At 47.9% G+C, this 15,477-nt stretch overlaps 1 protein-coding gene across 1 annotated transcript in view; it reads right to left on the bottom strand.

Annotated features, from left to right (window-relative positions):
- LOC134360091 (tetratricopeptide repeat protein 28-like) overlaps positions 1 to 15,477 on the bottom strand; it is a 210,921-nt gene that overhangs the window by 21,581 nt on the left and 173,863 nt on the right. The window contains exons 6-7 of the mRNA XM_063074172.1: positions 8,696 to 8,781; positions 5,237 to 5,394 (exon numbers count right to left, since the gene is read on the bottom strand). Coding sequence (XP_062930242.1) covers positions 5,237 to 5,394; positions 8,696 to 8,781 — 244 coding nt within the window. The remainder of the gene's footprint in view (positions 1 to 5,236; positions 5,395 to 8,695; positions 8,782 to 15,477) is intronic.

Consider the following 15,477-nt stretch of genomic DNA (forward strand, 5'->3'; position numbering starts at 1 on the left):
CTATGAGATTCGTCAGACATGATTTTCCTTTCACAAATCCATGCTGACTTCGTCCGATCATTTCACCGCTTTCCAAATGTGCTGTTATCACATCCTTGATAACCGACTCCAGCAGTTTCCCCACCACCGACGTTAGGCTAACCGGTCTATAATTCCCCGGTTTCTCTCTCCCTCCTTTTTTAAAAAGTGGGGTTACATTAGCCAACCTCCAATCCTCAGGAACTAGTCCAGCATCTAACGAGTTTTGAAAAATTATCACTAATGCATCCACTATTTCTTGGGCTACTTCTTTAAGCACTCTAGGATGCAGACCATCTGGCCCTGGGGATTTATCTGCCTTCAATCCCTTCAATTTACCTAACACCACTTCCCTACTAACATGTATTTCGCTCAGTTCCTCCATCTCACTGAACCCTCTGTCCCTTACTATTTCTGGAAGATTATTTATGTCCTCCTTAGTGAAGACAGAACCAAAGTAATTATTCAATTGGTCTGCCATGTCCTTGCTCCCCATAATCAATTCACCTGTTTCTGTCTGCAGGGGACCTACATTTGTCTTTACCAGTCTTTTCCTTTTTACATATCTATAAAAGCTTTTACAGTCCGTTTTTATGTTCCCTGCCAGTTTTCTCTCATAATCTTTTTTCCCCTTCCTAATTAAGCCCTTTGTCCTCCTCTGCTGAACTCTGAATTTCTCCCAGTCCTCAGGTGAGCCACTTTCTCTGGCTAATTTGTATGCTTCTTCTTTGGAATTGATACTATCCCTAATTTCTCTTGTCAGCCACGGGTGCACTACCTTCTTTGATTTATTCTTTTGCCAAACTGGGATGAACAATTTTTGTAGTTCATCCATGCAACCTTTAAATGCTTGCCATTGCATATCCACCGTCAATCCTTTAAGTGTCATTTGCCAGTTTATCTTAGCTAATTCATGTCTGATACCTTCAAAGTTACCCCTCTTTAAGTTCAGAACCTTTGTTTCTGAATTAACTATGTCACTCTCCATCTTAATGAAGAATTCCACCATATTATGGTCACTCTTACCCAAGGGGCCTCTCACGATAAGATCGCTAATTAACCCTTCCTCATTGCTCAAAACCCAGTCCAGAATAGCCTGCTCTCTGGTTGGTTCCTCGACATGTTGGTTCAAAAAACCATCCCTCATACATTCCAAGAAATCCTCTTCCTCAGTACCTTTACCAATTGGGTTCACCCAGTCTACATGTAGATTGAAGTCACCCATTATAACTGCTGTTCCTTTATTGCACACATTTCTAATTTCCTGTTTAATACCATCTCCGACCTCACTACTACTGTTAGGTGGCCTGTACACAACTCCCACCAGCGTCTTCTGCCCCTTGGTGTTACGCAGCTCTACCCATATCGATTCCACATCTTCCCGGCTTATGTCCTTCCTTTCTATTGCGTTAATCTCTTCTTTAACCAGCAACGCCACCCCACCTCTCCTTCCTTCATGTCCATCCCTCCTGAATATTGAATATCCCTGAACGTTGAGCTCCCATCCCTGGTCACCCTGGAGCCATGTCTCTGTGATCCCAACTATATCATAATCATTAATAACAATCTGCACTTTCAATTCATCCACCGTATTACGAATGCTCCTTGCATTCACACATAAAGCCTTCAGGCGCTCTTTTACAACTCTCTTAGCCCTTATACAATTATGTTGAAAAGTGACCCTTTTTAATGCTTGCCCTGGATTTGTCGGCCTGCCACTTTTACTTTTCTCCTTTGTACTTTTTGCTTCTACCCTCACTTTACACCCCTCTGTCTTTCTGCACTGGTTCCCATCCCTCTGTTGTGAACTAACCTCCTCACGTCTAGCCTCTTTAATTTGATTCCCATCCCCCAACCATTCTAGTTTAAAGTCACCTCAGTAGCCCCCGCTAATCTCCCTGCCAGGATATTGGTCCCCCTAGGATTCAAGTGTAACCCATCCTTTTTGTACAGGTCACGCCTGCGCCAAAAGAGGTCCCAATGATCCAAAAACTTGAATCCCTGCCCCCTGCTCCAATCCCTCAGCCACACATTTGTCCTCCACCTCATCGCATTCCTACTCTCACTGTCGCGTGGCACAGGCAGTAATCCCGAGATTACTACCTTTGCGGTCCTTTTTCTCAACTCCCTTCCTAGCTCCCTATATTCTCCTTTCAGGACCTCATCCCTTTTCCTACCTATGTCATTGGTACCTATATGTACCACGACCTCTGGCTCCTCACCCTCCCACTTCAGGATATCTTGGACACGATCAGAAATATCCCGGAACCTGGCACCAGGGAGGCAAACTACCATCCGGGTCTCTGGACTGTGTCCACAGAATCGCCTATCTGACCCCCTTACTATCGAGTCCCCTATCACAACTGCCCTCCTCTTCCTTGCCCTACCCTTCTGAGCTACAGGGCCAGACTCTGTGCCGGAGGCACGGCCACTGTTGCTTCCCCCGGGTAAGCTGTCCCCCCCAACAGTACTCAAACAGGAGTACCTGTTGTTAAGGGGCACAGCCACCGGGGTACTCCCCATCACCTGACTTTTCCCCTTCCCCCTCCTAACCGTGACCCACTTGTCTGCCTCTCGTGGCCCCGGCGTGACCACCTGCCTTCCACTCCTCTCTATCACCTCCTCGCTCTCCCTGACCAGACGAAGGTCATCGAGCTGCAGCTCCAGTTCCGTAACGCGGTCCCTTAGGAGCTGCATCTCGATGCACTTGGCGCAGATGTAGACGTCCGGGAGGCTTGGAGACTCCAGGGCCTCCCCCATCCGACACCGAGAACAGTAAACTGCCCTCACACTCATACTGCCCCTCTCCTCAAATAACAACAGAAAATGAATGCCAAACCTTCCTCGCCTCGCCCGTTTCCGCCTAAGCCCGTTGAGCCAAAGCCCTTAAGTCTTCACTCTGCTCCCGGCTCACTCTGCAGCCCGCAATCTACGCTGCCCGCTCTATGAAGCTCTGTTCCTTTTAAATCTGCCGCGCTGCACTGCCCGACGTCACACGCCTGCGCAGTCCCGCCTCTCAGAAAGCCGTTGGAGAAAAATAAAAATGAAAATTTCAAAAATGTCTTTCTCGGCACTCCCACTCAGACTCTCAGACTCCTTCTTCGAATCAAACCCGAAGCAGGATGTCTGCCCTTTTAAATCTGCCGCGCTGCACTGCCCGACGTCACACGCCTGCGCGGTCCCGCCTCTCAGAAAGCCGTTGGAGAAAAAAAAATAACGAAAATTTCAAAAATGTCTTTCTCGGCACTCCCACTCAGACTCTCAGACCCCTTCTTCGAATCAAGAAATTCAGAAAAGCTGTTGCTATGGTCTAATTCTGCTACTTCTTATGGTGTGCTATCTCCAAAGTCTTCTGGAAATCCAAATACAATTTACTTCCTGGTCCCCCTCTCACCACCATGCTTGTGACATCCTCGAAAGTTTGTGAAACACCATTTCTTTTTTATAAAGCCACAGTGACTCTGCTTGATTGTGTTGTGCTAAATTCTCCGCTTTTACATTTTAATCAGTTTCCTGGTGATTGATGCAAGATGAATTGACTTATAGTTTCTGGCTTTCTGGCCTCCTTTCTTGAACCTCTTGTGATTTTCTAATTCGCTAGTACATTTTCCAAGAATTATAGAATTTTGTAAGTTCACAGCCAATGTGTCCTCTACCTTTGCAAATGCTTCTCTTAAGACCTCCGTTGTGGGCCATCAGGTGCAAGGGATGCCATTCTTGAGCTCCAGTCATGTGCTTGCTGCCTTTCCTCTGTTGACTATAATTGTTTCAAGTTCTTCCCTCTCTTTTAGCCCCAAAATTTCTACTATAATTGGAATGAAAGGGTGAAAAGTGAAAAGTTTAACTGGAACATGAGTTAACTTCTTCACTCAGAGGTTCGTGAGAGTGTGGAATGAGCTGCCAGTGCAAGTGGCGCATGCAAACTCAATCTCAATTAAGAGAAGTTGGGATAGGTACATGGATGAGAGGGACATGGAGGGCTTTGGTCCGGGTGCAGGTCGATGGCACTAGGCAATTTAAGTGGTTCAGCATGGACTAGACAGCCCAAATGGCCTGTTTCTATGCTGTACTTTTCTATGACATTATGAACACCTTTACTTCCTTTTATTGAGAAAACAGAATATTTGTTCAAAGTCTTTGCTATTTCCTTATTTTCAATGATCAATTTCCCCTCATCAACCTTGAAAGGGTCAGCATGTGCATCAGCCACTCTCATCCTCTGACTGCCTGGTTTTATATTTCTTGCTAGTTTCCTCTCATATAACTATTTTATTTAGACATTTGCTACTAATCTTTATAGCACTGCATGCCTTTTCATGGTCAAGGGCCATTGGAATGTGCGTATCCTATCCAGGAAAGGGCTACTGGACTGGGAAATGTGTATGTACCCTATCCTGGAGAGATTTCTTATTATATTTCATTTAGAGATACAGCACGGCCCAGCGACCCCATGCCACCAATTACATGCATACAATGAACTAACCTACTAAACGGTACGTCTTTGGACTGTGGGAGGAAACCAGAGCACCTGGAGGAAACTCACATGGTCACGGGGAGAACGTACAAACTCCTTACAGACAGCAGCGGAACTGAAGGCAGGTTGCAGCCACAGTAATAGCGTTGTGCTGTTATGTCACCGTGCTGCCATTTCTCTTACCTTCCCGACATGGGAAAAAGAAGTTATCTGATTATCATGGGTTCAGTCCCAGTTGAAGGCTGTAGCCCCTGCCGGGGCTCACATCACTAAGTGTGTGATCACTCCGGAAAACCTTTGTGCACAGTCACTGAGTACCTATCTGCTCCTACCACTGTTGGGACGAGTGGAAATAGATGCTTCTATTTAGATTCAAGTAAGACCCTCCCTTTGTGTTTGGTGCATAGTATCTCCCTTTGCAGGCATTCAACACCTTCTCCCTTTGCATTATATCAGGAGCATTCAATGGGAAACGTTAACTGCAGGTTCATCAATAGATAAGGTTTTGTGAAAAGAAACACTAACTGATAGTGTAGGGAGACCTCCAGGATTTTCTGCTCCTGGCAACACAAATCATGCTGATCGTATGAGGAGAGAAACAAGTGTGTCTCAATCTTGCAATGACACTGACTTAAACCAAATGCTCCAAAGGCCGTGATGGAATAGCAGCTTAGGAAGCTGGCTCCTTCAGTACTCAGTGAGTTAATCAGTATAATGTAGGGTTCTCTCCTGCAGTGTACGCACTTGTTTGGGGTCCTAGGGTTGTGGACCAAGGAGAGTCCAGCCTGTTCATATCCAATGACCTGCAAAAAGTCTCTGAGGTGCGGCTGGTTCCAAAGTGCAGCAACTCCCTTCTCCGTCAGTTTAGGACACATCATGGTGGACGACTGAGAGTTTTCCAGCTGTAACAGAACAAAAGACAGAAGAGATCAAGGGAGAGGGAGCAAAACCACAAACCTACTGAGTGACATCCACATTCTTCTGTAAGAACTTAAGAAACAGGATTAGTTGCATTGAGCCAGTTCCACCATTCAATAAAACTACATTTGATTCTGTCTCCAGTTCACTTTCTTGGCTAGCCCTAAATCCCAATTTACCTACTATTCAAGCATCAATTTATCAACTTTAAGTCTTTTCAACAACTGAGTTTCCACAGCCCTTTGAGGAAAATAATTCCAAAGACCTACAACTCCCTTACATAAAGAAACTCCTGCCTGACTCCTAATTGGCTCAGCCTATCCTGGTCTAATACCCTGGCATTGTACACTCTCCTCAAGATCGCGGTAAAGCAATCTTCTGACTCTTATTGGCAAAAAAAAAACACTTACAGGACTGTGCAAAAGTCTTAGGCCTATAAAAAGCTAGGGCACCTAAGACTTTTGCATAGTATTGTAGTTGTCAATGTAGAGCAGTAATTCTGACAGGAGCAAAGGATTCTGGGAATGGCAAGAGTGGAGCATCGTGGGAGGGGTGTGAGGTGTGAGACAGGTGACAGAGAAGGAGTGCCAGGGATGGGATTGATGTGGGTGCAGACACATCCAGCCCTGAGACATCAGACAAAGTCATTTGATTGCAAACAACTGGTTTATTGATCATTACAGAATGTCTCTCTGGTGCTTCCTGCTCCCTCCCCTCTCCCTTCCCATTTTCCCAGCCATGATTCCCTTCTCCCTGCCACTCTCAATCCACAATAGAGACCTATATGAGAACAACAATACATAAAATTACTAGAGTACTGTGCAAAAGTCTTTGGCACCCTAGCTAAATACAGTGCCTTGAAAAGTATTCACCCTCCACAACTATTTTCACATTTTACTGTCTCATTTTTAAAATGTAAATATATTGAAGCTAGATTTTTGAGCTAATCTACAAAACATTGTCAAATCAAAAGAAAAATTCCAAATCCTGTCAACAATTTACTAAAAATTAAAAACCAAAATTGTGAGACTGAAAAAGTATTCATCCCCTTTGTAATTACTATGCTAGCTTCTCTATCTTATCAACTTACCCAATTTGTTAATGTTGAAAATTGGAGGATTATCTGCTTTCGATCAATTCATAAGAATAAATACACCCTCTCTCTGGAAGGTCCAAAAGTGTGGTAGATTTTCAACAGATCAAACCAAAATGAAGATAAAAAGAGTATTTTCTAAAAAAACATATTCTTATCTGTAAAGACTTTGCAAAGTGTTACTTTGCAGATACTGTAAAGATGTTGGAGAAAGTCTTGTGGTTGGATGAGACTGAAGAGGAACTTTTTGGAGTCAACACTAAGCATACATATGGCTTAAATATAATACTGTGCATCATCCAGTTTACAGCATCCCTATCATCCCTGTGGTGGAGGGATCATGCTATGGGGATTCTTGTCAGCAGCAGTGCTGGAAATCTGCTCAGGAATGATGGGACCATGAATGCTGCTAAATACAGAGAGATCCTGGATAAAAACCTGCTAGCATTTGCTAGAAAGCTTAAACTAGGGAGGAAGTTTGTCTTTTAGCAGGGCAACAACCCGGAACACACTGCCAGAGCAACCATGAAGTGGCTTGAAATAAAGAAAATTGATGTCCTTGAGTGGCCCAGTCAGAGCCTTGACCTTAACCCAATCGAACATCTCTGGCAAGACCTCAAGACTGATGTCCACCGCTGCTCTCCAACTAACCTGGCACGGCTTGAGCAATTTTGCAAGGAGTAATGGGCAAATCCTGCTCCATCATGTTGTGCAAAGCTAATAGATACTTATCCAAAAAGACAAATGGCTGTGATAGCTGCGAGAGATGGTTCAACCAAGTACTGAGCAAAGGGGAATGAATACTTTTGAACTATTAACATTTCAGTTCTTGAATTTTTAGTTTTTCATGCTTAACAATTTTCCCTGTTTTTTGGGCTCTTCTGTGAAAAAAGGAGCATCTGATTCACACATTAAAAAAAATCTCAGTTAAATTGATCAAAATCCTTGGTTGTAATCTCAGTTATGTGAACAATGGCTTGGGGCCTGAATACTTTTTCAAGGCACCGTATATGTGCCTACAACTTTTGCACAGTAGATTTACCAAACATGATTTTCCCTTTGTAAGCTCATGTTGACTTTGCTTAATAATAATTTAATTATTTTACTGCTCTGTTCTCAAGTTCATAATGATGGATTCTTGCATTTTGATGAAAAAAGTTGTCAGGCTAATTGTATAAAGTTTCCTTTTTTCTCCTCTTCCTCCTATCATATAAATATTAGTGCAACACTCGCATCTTCAAACCTGCCAAAATCATTCCTGCAGTGCAATATGAAACATTCTGAAGGCAGTTTGGAATAAAACCTAATTGTTTCTGGGAGACTGTGTGCTAAGCAGACATGTGAAATCTATTGCCTTGTGTTTGTAGATGAGTTTACACGTGGCAGAGCTCACCTACAAACAAGTACATGTATTATGTAAAACTTTTGAGACCAGCACCACTTAGCCTGTTCATTTTACTCTCAGAATTAACCATCCCAAAAAAAAACTAAAGTGCCTGCAAAACTTGTGTCCAAGGGTGTCCTGTATATGTGAGGATTCATGATCGTTGATAACAAAATTAACTCTTTACTACTGCCCACTTTTGGAACGTGTACTCAGGAGGGAAATGCCACCTTTGCAAGGCAGTCACGACACCATCCTCACAAACACTTTAAAAAGCAATGCTGTGCAGTGCTAACCTGAACTTTGCGGTGGTAATACAATACTGGGAAATCTAACAGTGTTCATCATGATTCCTCCTTGAAACAAGCAGCACTTCAGATTTTTATGCAGTGCTGGGGAAAGAGGGAGCTGTTTCCCAGACCATAGTATGTAGGAACAGAACGAGGTGATTCAGCCCATTACGTCTGCTCTGGTTACAGGGTGGGCTTCGGCTTAATATGACTCGACCAATGTCTTTCCAACCCAAACAAACTAATGCTATAGGTGAAATTTTAAACTAAAGAATGGTGGGGAGGGTTCTGGTGAGAGGAAATTTAGAAAACTAATGCAGGGTGGTATAATTGGTAATGGTAACAGAGTCTATCGGGCAGGAATGCAAAATGAAAGAAGAATGGTCAAGAGTAAAGGGGAAATGGTTGAAAGACAACATTGAAGGCTAAAATTAGACTGTGTCCCAGTGACAGGCTGGAACAAAGAGCGAGGGTCTTGAAGAATCTTTCAAAGAAACAAGAGGTGAAATCACACATACCAAAGTGATGAGCTGCTCTAATACGTCCCAGGTCAGGGGAAGGATCCAAATTAACGCATTGATACACTGATTACTGGCACTGAGCTCTGAAATCATACAAAGGCATGAATCAGATGAAGAAAATCTTCCATCATCTGCATTTTTCAATCACCAGTGTTTGGTACATCGCATCTCCCCCTGCCAGGCCTTTTTAAATGTCACTTTAATATGCTTTTCAAATCATATATCAACATACCAGCCTCGTAAAGTTCTCCATTGCAGGACAGGGTGTAGGAACCATATCCTGAAAAATGAGAAAGCTGACAGCTCCAAATGGAATGCTGCAGTGATGTGACACACACATGCAAAATTGGAATATGAGCACTTTAAAAATCAATCCAGAGAGATTTTCATTCTTTCTACATTTTCTTTATCCATCTCTTTCTGTGCACATTCATTTTGTTTGTACTTAATCACGCCAGCCCTCAGCACTGCAACAGAGCATCCCTTTAATTCTTCTTCCCTTGCAATCTGCAACTCTGAATTTGTGTAAAAACTGTTCATCTATTATATTCACAGAGAGGTCCAGGACCTTCAGGCCACTAAGTCTACACCAGCCATCAATTACTCAGTTACACTATCCTACACTAATCCCAGTTTATTTTCTCCACAATCCCATCAACCCACTCCAGATACTGCCACCCACACACACGAGGGGTAATTTACAGTGGCCAATTAATGTAACAGCCCACAAATATTTGGGAAGTGGGAAGAAACTGCAGAACCCTGGGGTCCCAGGGAGTGTGTTCAAACCGGTGACAGGTAACACTGAGGGAGTGTGTGCAAATTGGTCACAGGTAACACTGAGGGAGTGTGTTAACCAGTCACAGGTAACACTGAGGGAGTGTGTTAACTAGTCACAGGTAATACTGAGGGACTGTGTGCAAATTAGTCACAGGTAACACTGAGGGAGTGTGTGCAAACTGGTACAGGTAACACTGAGGGAGTGTGTTAACCAGTCACAGGTAACACTGAGGGAGTGTGTTAACTGGTCACAGGTAACACTGAGGGAGTGTGTGCAAACTAGTCACAGGTAAAACCGAGTGAGTGTGTTAACCGGTCACAGGTAACACTGAGGGAGTGTGTGCAAACTGGTCACAGGTAACACTGAGGGAGTGTGTTAACTGGTCACAGGTAACACTGAGGGAGTGTGTGCAAATCGGTCACAGGTAACACTGAGGGAGTGTGTGCAAACCAGTCACAGGTAACACTGAGGGAGTGTGTTAACCGGTCACAGGTAACACTGAGGGAGTGTGTGTTTACCGGTCACAGCTAACACTGAGGGAGTGTGCTAACCGGTCACAGGTAACACTGAGGGAGTGTGTTAACCGGTCACAGGTAACACTGAGGGAGTGTGTGTTTACCGGTCACAGCTAACACTGAGGGAGTGTGCTAACCGGTCACAGGTAACACTGAGGGAGTGTGTTAACCAGTCACAGGTAACACTGAGGGAGTGTGTTAACTGGTCACAGGTAACACTGAGGGAGTGTGTGCAAACTAGTCACAGGTAAAACCGAGTGAGTGTGTTAACCGGTCACAGGTAACACTGAGGGAGTGTGTGCAAACTGGTCACAGGTAACACTGAGGGAGTGTGTTAACTGGTCACAGGTAACACTGAGGGAGTGTGTGCAAATCGGTCACAGGTAACACTGAGGGAGTGTGTGCAAACCAGTCACAGGTAACACTGAGGGAGTGTGTTAACCGGTCACAGGTAACACTGAGGGAGTGTGTGTTTACCGGTCACAGCTAACACTGAGGGAGTGTGCTAACCGGTCACAGGTAACACTGAGGGAGTGTGTTAACCGGTCACAGGTAACACTGAGGGAGTGTGTGTTTACCGGTCACAGCTAACACTGAGGGAGTGTGCTAACCGGTCACAGGTAACACTGAGGGAGTGTGTTAACCGGTCACAGGTAACACTGAGGGAGTGTGTGTTTACCGGTCACAGCTAACACTGAGGGAGTGTGCTAACCGGTCACAGGTAACACTGAGGGAGTGTGTTAACCGGTCACAGGTAACACTGAGGGAGTGTGTGTTTACCGGTCACAGCTAACACTGAGGGAGTGTGCTAACCAGTCACAGGTAACACTGAGGGAGTGTGTTAACTGGTCACTGGTAACACTGAGGGAGTGCATGCAAATTAGTCACAGGTAACACTGAGGGAGGGTGTTCAAATTAGTCACAGGTAACACTGAGGTACATTGAGCCTGATGCCTGGCTTGATGAGACTCTACGTGAGATCCTAAAACTTAGAGCACAAAGTACTTTCAGAGTAAACTGACGTTCAGCAATATTTTGTTCCAGTCTGTGGGGCTTCAAGCTTGCTGAACGGACATAGAGACAGGATTTATACACTTCTAAACATAAATACTTTTAGATTTTTTAAGTTCTGACTGGAATTCAATATGATTCTGAATATGTTGAAAGGTTATTCTCCGTCATTTAAAATTATGTTCAATAGAAAATGCATGTTGCAGCAACTGAAACTGCAATTATGTTAACTAAAACTAGATTAATCAAACATTGTTTAATTGATCAAATTTTCTGAGAAATTAAAAAAGAAATACATATTAAAACATTAGCTCATGAGGAATGTTATTTTCTAAAATATGAAAATAGTCTTTGAGAAGAAACTTAACAAAAGATATCAGATTAGCATAATTTTTGTGCAACTGGGTCATGAATTGGCGATTGTGTTCAAAGCAGATATTCAACCTCAGTTAATAGGTTAACAGTACAACTTGGCAGACAGCATCATGTTTCTGATGTGTGGCAGTGAGCATACGGAAGCACCGGTGTAGGATGAAGGAGAGAGTGTGGGTGTGATGGAGGGAGAGAGGGTGTGGGTGTGATGGAGGGAGAGAGAGTGTGGGTGTGATGGAGGGAGAGAGGGTGTGGGTGTGATGGAGGGAGAGAGGGTGTGGGTGTGATGGAGGGAGAGAGGGTGTGGGTGTGATGGAGGGAGAGGGAGTGTGGGTGTGATGGAGGGAGAGAGGGTGTGGGTGTGATGGAGGGAGAGAGGGTGTGGGTGTGATGGAGGGAGAGAGGGTGTGGGTGTGATGGAGGGAGAGAGAGTGTGGGTGTGATGGAGGGAGAGAGGGTGTGGGTGTGATGGAGGGAGAGGGTGTGGGTGTGATGGAGGGAGAGAGTGTGGGTGTGATGGAGGGAGAGAGGGTGTGGGTGTGATGGAGGGAGAGAGAGTGTGGGTGTGATGGAGGGAGAGAGGGTGTGGGTGTGATGGAGGGAGAGGGAGTGTGGGTGTGATGGAGGGAGAGAGAGTGTGGGTGTGATGGAGGGAGAGAGAGTGTGGGTGTGATGGAGGGAGAGAGGGTGTTGGTGTGATGGAGGGAGAGAGGGTGTTGGTGTGATGGAGGGAGAGGGTGTGGGTGTGATGGAGGGAGAGGGAGTGTGGGTGTGATGGAGGGAGAGAGGGTGTGGGTGTGATGGAGGGAGAGAGGGTGTGGGTGTGATGGAGGGAGAGAGGGTGTGGGTGTGATGGAGGGGGAGAGAGTGTGGGTGTGATGGAGGGAGAGGGAGTGTGGGTGTGATGGAGGGGGAGAGAGTGTGGGTGTGATGGAGGGAGAGAGAGTGTGGGTGTGATGGAGGGAGAGAGGGTGTGGGTGTGATGGAGGGAGAGAGGGTGTGGGTGTGATGGAGGGAGAGAGGGTGTGGGTGTGATGGAGGGAGAGAGAGTGTGGGTGTGATGGAGGGAGAGAGAGTGTGGGTGTGATGGAGGGAGAGAGGGTGTGGGTGTGATGGAGGGAGAGAGAGTGTGGGTGTGATGGAGGGAGAGAGGAGTGTGGGTGTGATGGAGGGAGAGAGGGTGTGGGTGTGATGGAGGGAGAGAGGGTGTGGGTGTGATGGAGGGAGAGAGAGTGTGGGTGTGATGGAGGGAGAGAGAGTGTGGGTGTGATGGAGGGAGAGAGAGTGTGGGTGTGATGGAGGGAGAGAGAGTGTGGGTGTGATGGAGGGAGAGAGGGTGTGGGTGTGATGGAGGGAGAGAGAGTGTGGGTGTGATGGAGGGAGAGAGGGTGTGGGTGTGATGGAGGGAGAGAGGGTGTGGGTGTGATGGAGGGAGAGAGTGTGGGTGTGATGGAGGGAGAGAGGGTGTGGGTGTGATGGAGGGAGAGAGGGTGTGGGTGTGATGGAGGGAGAGAGGGTGTGGGTGTGATGGAGGGAGAGAGAGTGTGGGTGTGATGGAGGGAGAGAGGGTGTGGGTGTGATGGAGGGAGAGAGAGTGTGGGTGTGATGGAGGGAGAGAGAGTGTGGGTGTGATGGAGGGAGAGAGAGTGTGGGTGTGATGGAGGGAGAGAGGGTGTGGGTGTGATGGAGGGAGAGAGGGTGTGGGTGTGATGGAGGGAGAGAGGGTGTGGGTGTGATGGAGGGAGAGAGAGTGTGGGTGTGATGGAGGGAGAGAGAGAGTGTGGGTGTGATGGAGGGAGAGAGGGTGTGGGTGTGATGGAGGGAGAGAGGGTGTGGGTGTGATGGAGGGAGAGAGGGTGTGGGTGTGATGGAGGGAGAGAGGGTGTGGGTGTGATGGAGGGAGAGAGGGTGTGGGTGTGATGGAGGGAGAGAGAGTGTGGGTGTGATGGAGGGAGAGAGGGTGTGGGTGTGATGGAGGGAGAGAGGGTGTGGGTGTGATGGAGGGAGAGAGGGAGTGTGGGTGTGATGGAGGGAGAGAGGGTGTGGGTGTGATGGAGGGAGAGAGGGTGTGGGTGTGATGGAGGGAGAGAGAGTGTGGGTGTGATGGAGGGAGAGAGGGTGTGGGTGTGATGGAGGGAGAGAGAGTGTGGGTGTGATGGAGGGAGAGAGGGTGTGGGTGTGATGGAGGGAGAGAGAGTGTGGGTGTGATGGAGGGAGAGAGGGTGTGGGTGTGATGGAGGGAGAGAGGGTGTGGGTGTGATGGAGGGAGAGAGGGTGTGGGTGTGATGGAGGGAGAGAGGGTGTGGGTGTGATGGAGGGAGAGAGGGTGTGGGTGTGATGGAGGGAGAGAGAGTGTGGGTGTGATGGAGGGAGAGAGGGTGTGGGTGTGATGGAGGGAGAGAGGGTGTGGGTGTGATGGAGGGAGAGAGAGTGTGGGTGTGATGGAGGGAGAGAGGGTGTGGGTGTGATGGAGGGAGAGAGGGTGTGGGTGTGATGGAGGGAGAGAGGGTGTGGGTGTGATGGAGGGAGAGAGAGTGTGGGTGTGATGGAGGGAGAGAGGGTGTGGGTGTGATGGAGGGAGAGAGGGTGTGGGTGTGATGGAGGGAGAGAGGGTGTGGGTGTGATGGAGGGAGAGAGGGTGTGGGTGTGATGGAGGGAGAGAGAGTGTGGGTGTGATGGAGGGAGAGAGGGTGTGGGTGTGATGGAGGGAGAGAGTGTGGGTGTGATGGAGGGAGAGAGGGTGTGGGTGTGATGGAGGGAGAGAGGGTGTGGGTGTGATGGAGGGAGAGAGAGTGTGGGTGTGATGGAGGGAGAGAGGTGTGGGTGTGATGGAGGGAGAGAGGTGTGGGTGTGATGGAGGGAGAGAGAGTGTGGGTGTGATGGAGGGAGAGAGGGTGTGGGTGTGATGGAGGGAGAGAGAGTGTGGGTGTGATGGAGGGAGAGAGGGTGTGGGTGTGATGGAGGGAGAGAGAGTGTGGGTGTGATGGAGGGAGAGAGGGTGTGGGTGTGATGGAGGGAGAGAGGGTGTGGGTGTGATGGAGGGAGAGAGAGTGTGGGTGTGATGGAGGGAGAGAGGGTGTGGGTGTGATGGAGGGAGAGAGTGTGGGTGTGATGGAGGGAGAGAGGGTGTGGGTGTGATGGAGGGAGAGAGGGTGTGGGTGTGATGGAGGGAGAGAGGGTGTGGGTGTGATGGAGGGAGAGAGTGTGGGTGTGATGGAGGGAGAGAGAGTGTGGGTGTGATGGAGGGAGAGAGGGTGTGGGTGTGATGGAGGGAGAGAGAGTGTGGGTGTGATGGAGGGAGAGAGTGTGGGTGTGATGGAGGGAGAGAGAGTGTGGGTGTGATGGAGGGAGAGGTGTGGGTGTGATGGAGGGAGAGAGGGTGTGGGTGTGATGGAGGGAGAGAGGGTGTGGGTGTGATGGAGGGAGAGAGGGTGTGGGTGTGATGGAGGGAGAGAGGGTGTGGGTGTGATGGAGGGAGAGAGAGTGTGGGTGTGATGGAGGGAGAGAGAGTGTGGGTGTGATGGAGGGGGAGAGAGTGTGGGTGTGATGGAGGGAGAGAGAGTGTGGGTGTGATGGAGGGAGAGAGTGTGGGTGTGATGGAGGGAGAGAGGGTGTGGGTGTGATGGAGGGAGAGAGGGTGTGGGTGTGATGGAGGGAGAGAGTGTGGGTGTGATGGAGGGAGAGAGTGTGGGTGTGATGGAGGGAGAGAGAGTGTGGGTGTGATGGAGGGAGAGAGAGTGTGGGTGTGATGGAGGGAGAGAGAGTGTGGGTGTGATGGAGGGAGAGAGGGTGTGGGTGTGATGGAGGGAGAGAGAGTGTGGGTGTGATGGAGGGAGAGGGAGTGTTGGTGTGATGGAGGGAGAGAGGGTGTGGGTGTGATGGAGGGAGAGAGTGTGGGTGTGATGGAGGGAGAGAGTGTGGGTGTGATGGAGGGAGAGAGGGTGTGGGTGTGATGGAGGGAGAGAGGGTGTGGGTGTGATGGAGGGAGAGGGAGTGTGGGTGTGATGGAGGGAGAGAGGGTGTGGGTGTGATGGAGGGAGAGAGTGTGTGGGTGTGATGGAGGGAGAGAGGGTGTGGGTGTGATGGAGGGAGAGGGAGTG

The sequence above is a fragment of the Mobula hypostoma genome, chromosome 21 (assembly GCF_963921235.1).
Source record: "Mobula hypostoma chromosome 21, sMobHyp1.1, whole genome shotgun sequence".
NCBI classification, from domain to species: domain Eukaryota; kingdom Metazoa; phylum Chordata; class Chondrichthyes; order Myliobatiformes; family Myliobatidae; genus Mobula; species Mobula hypostoma.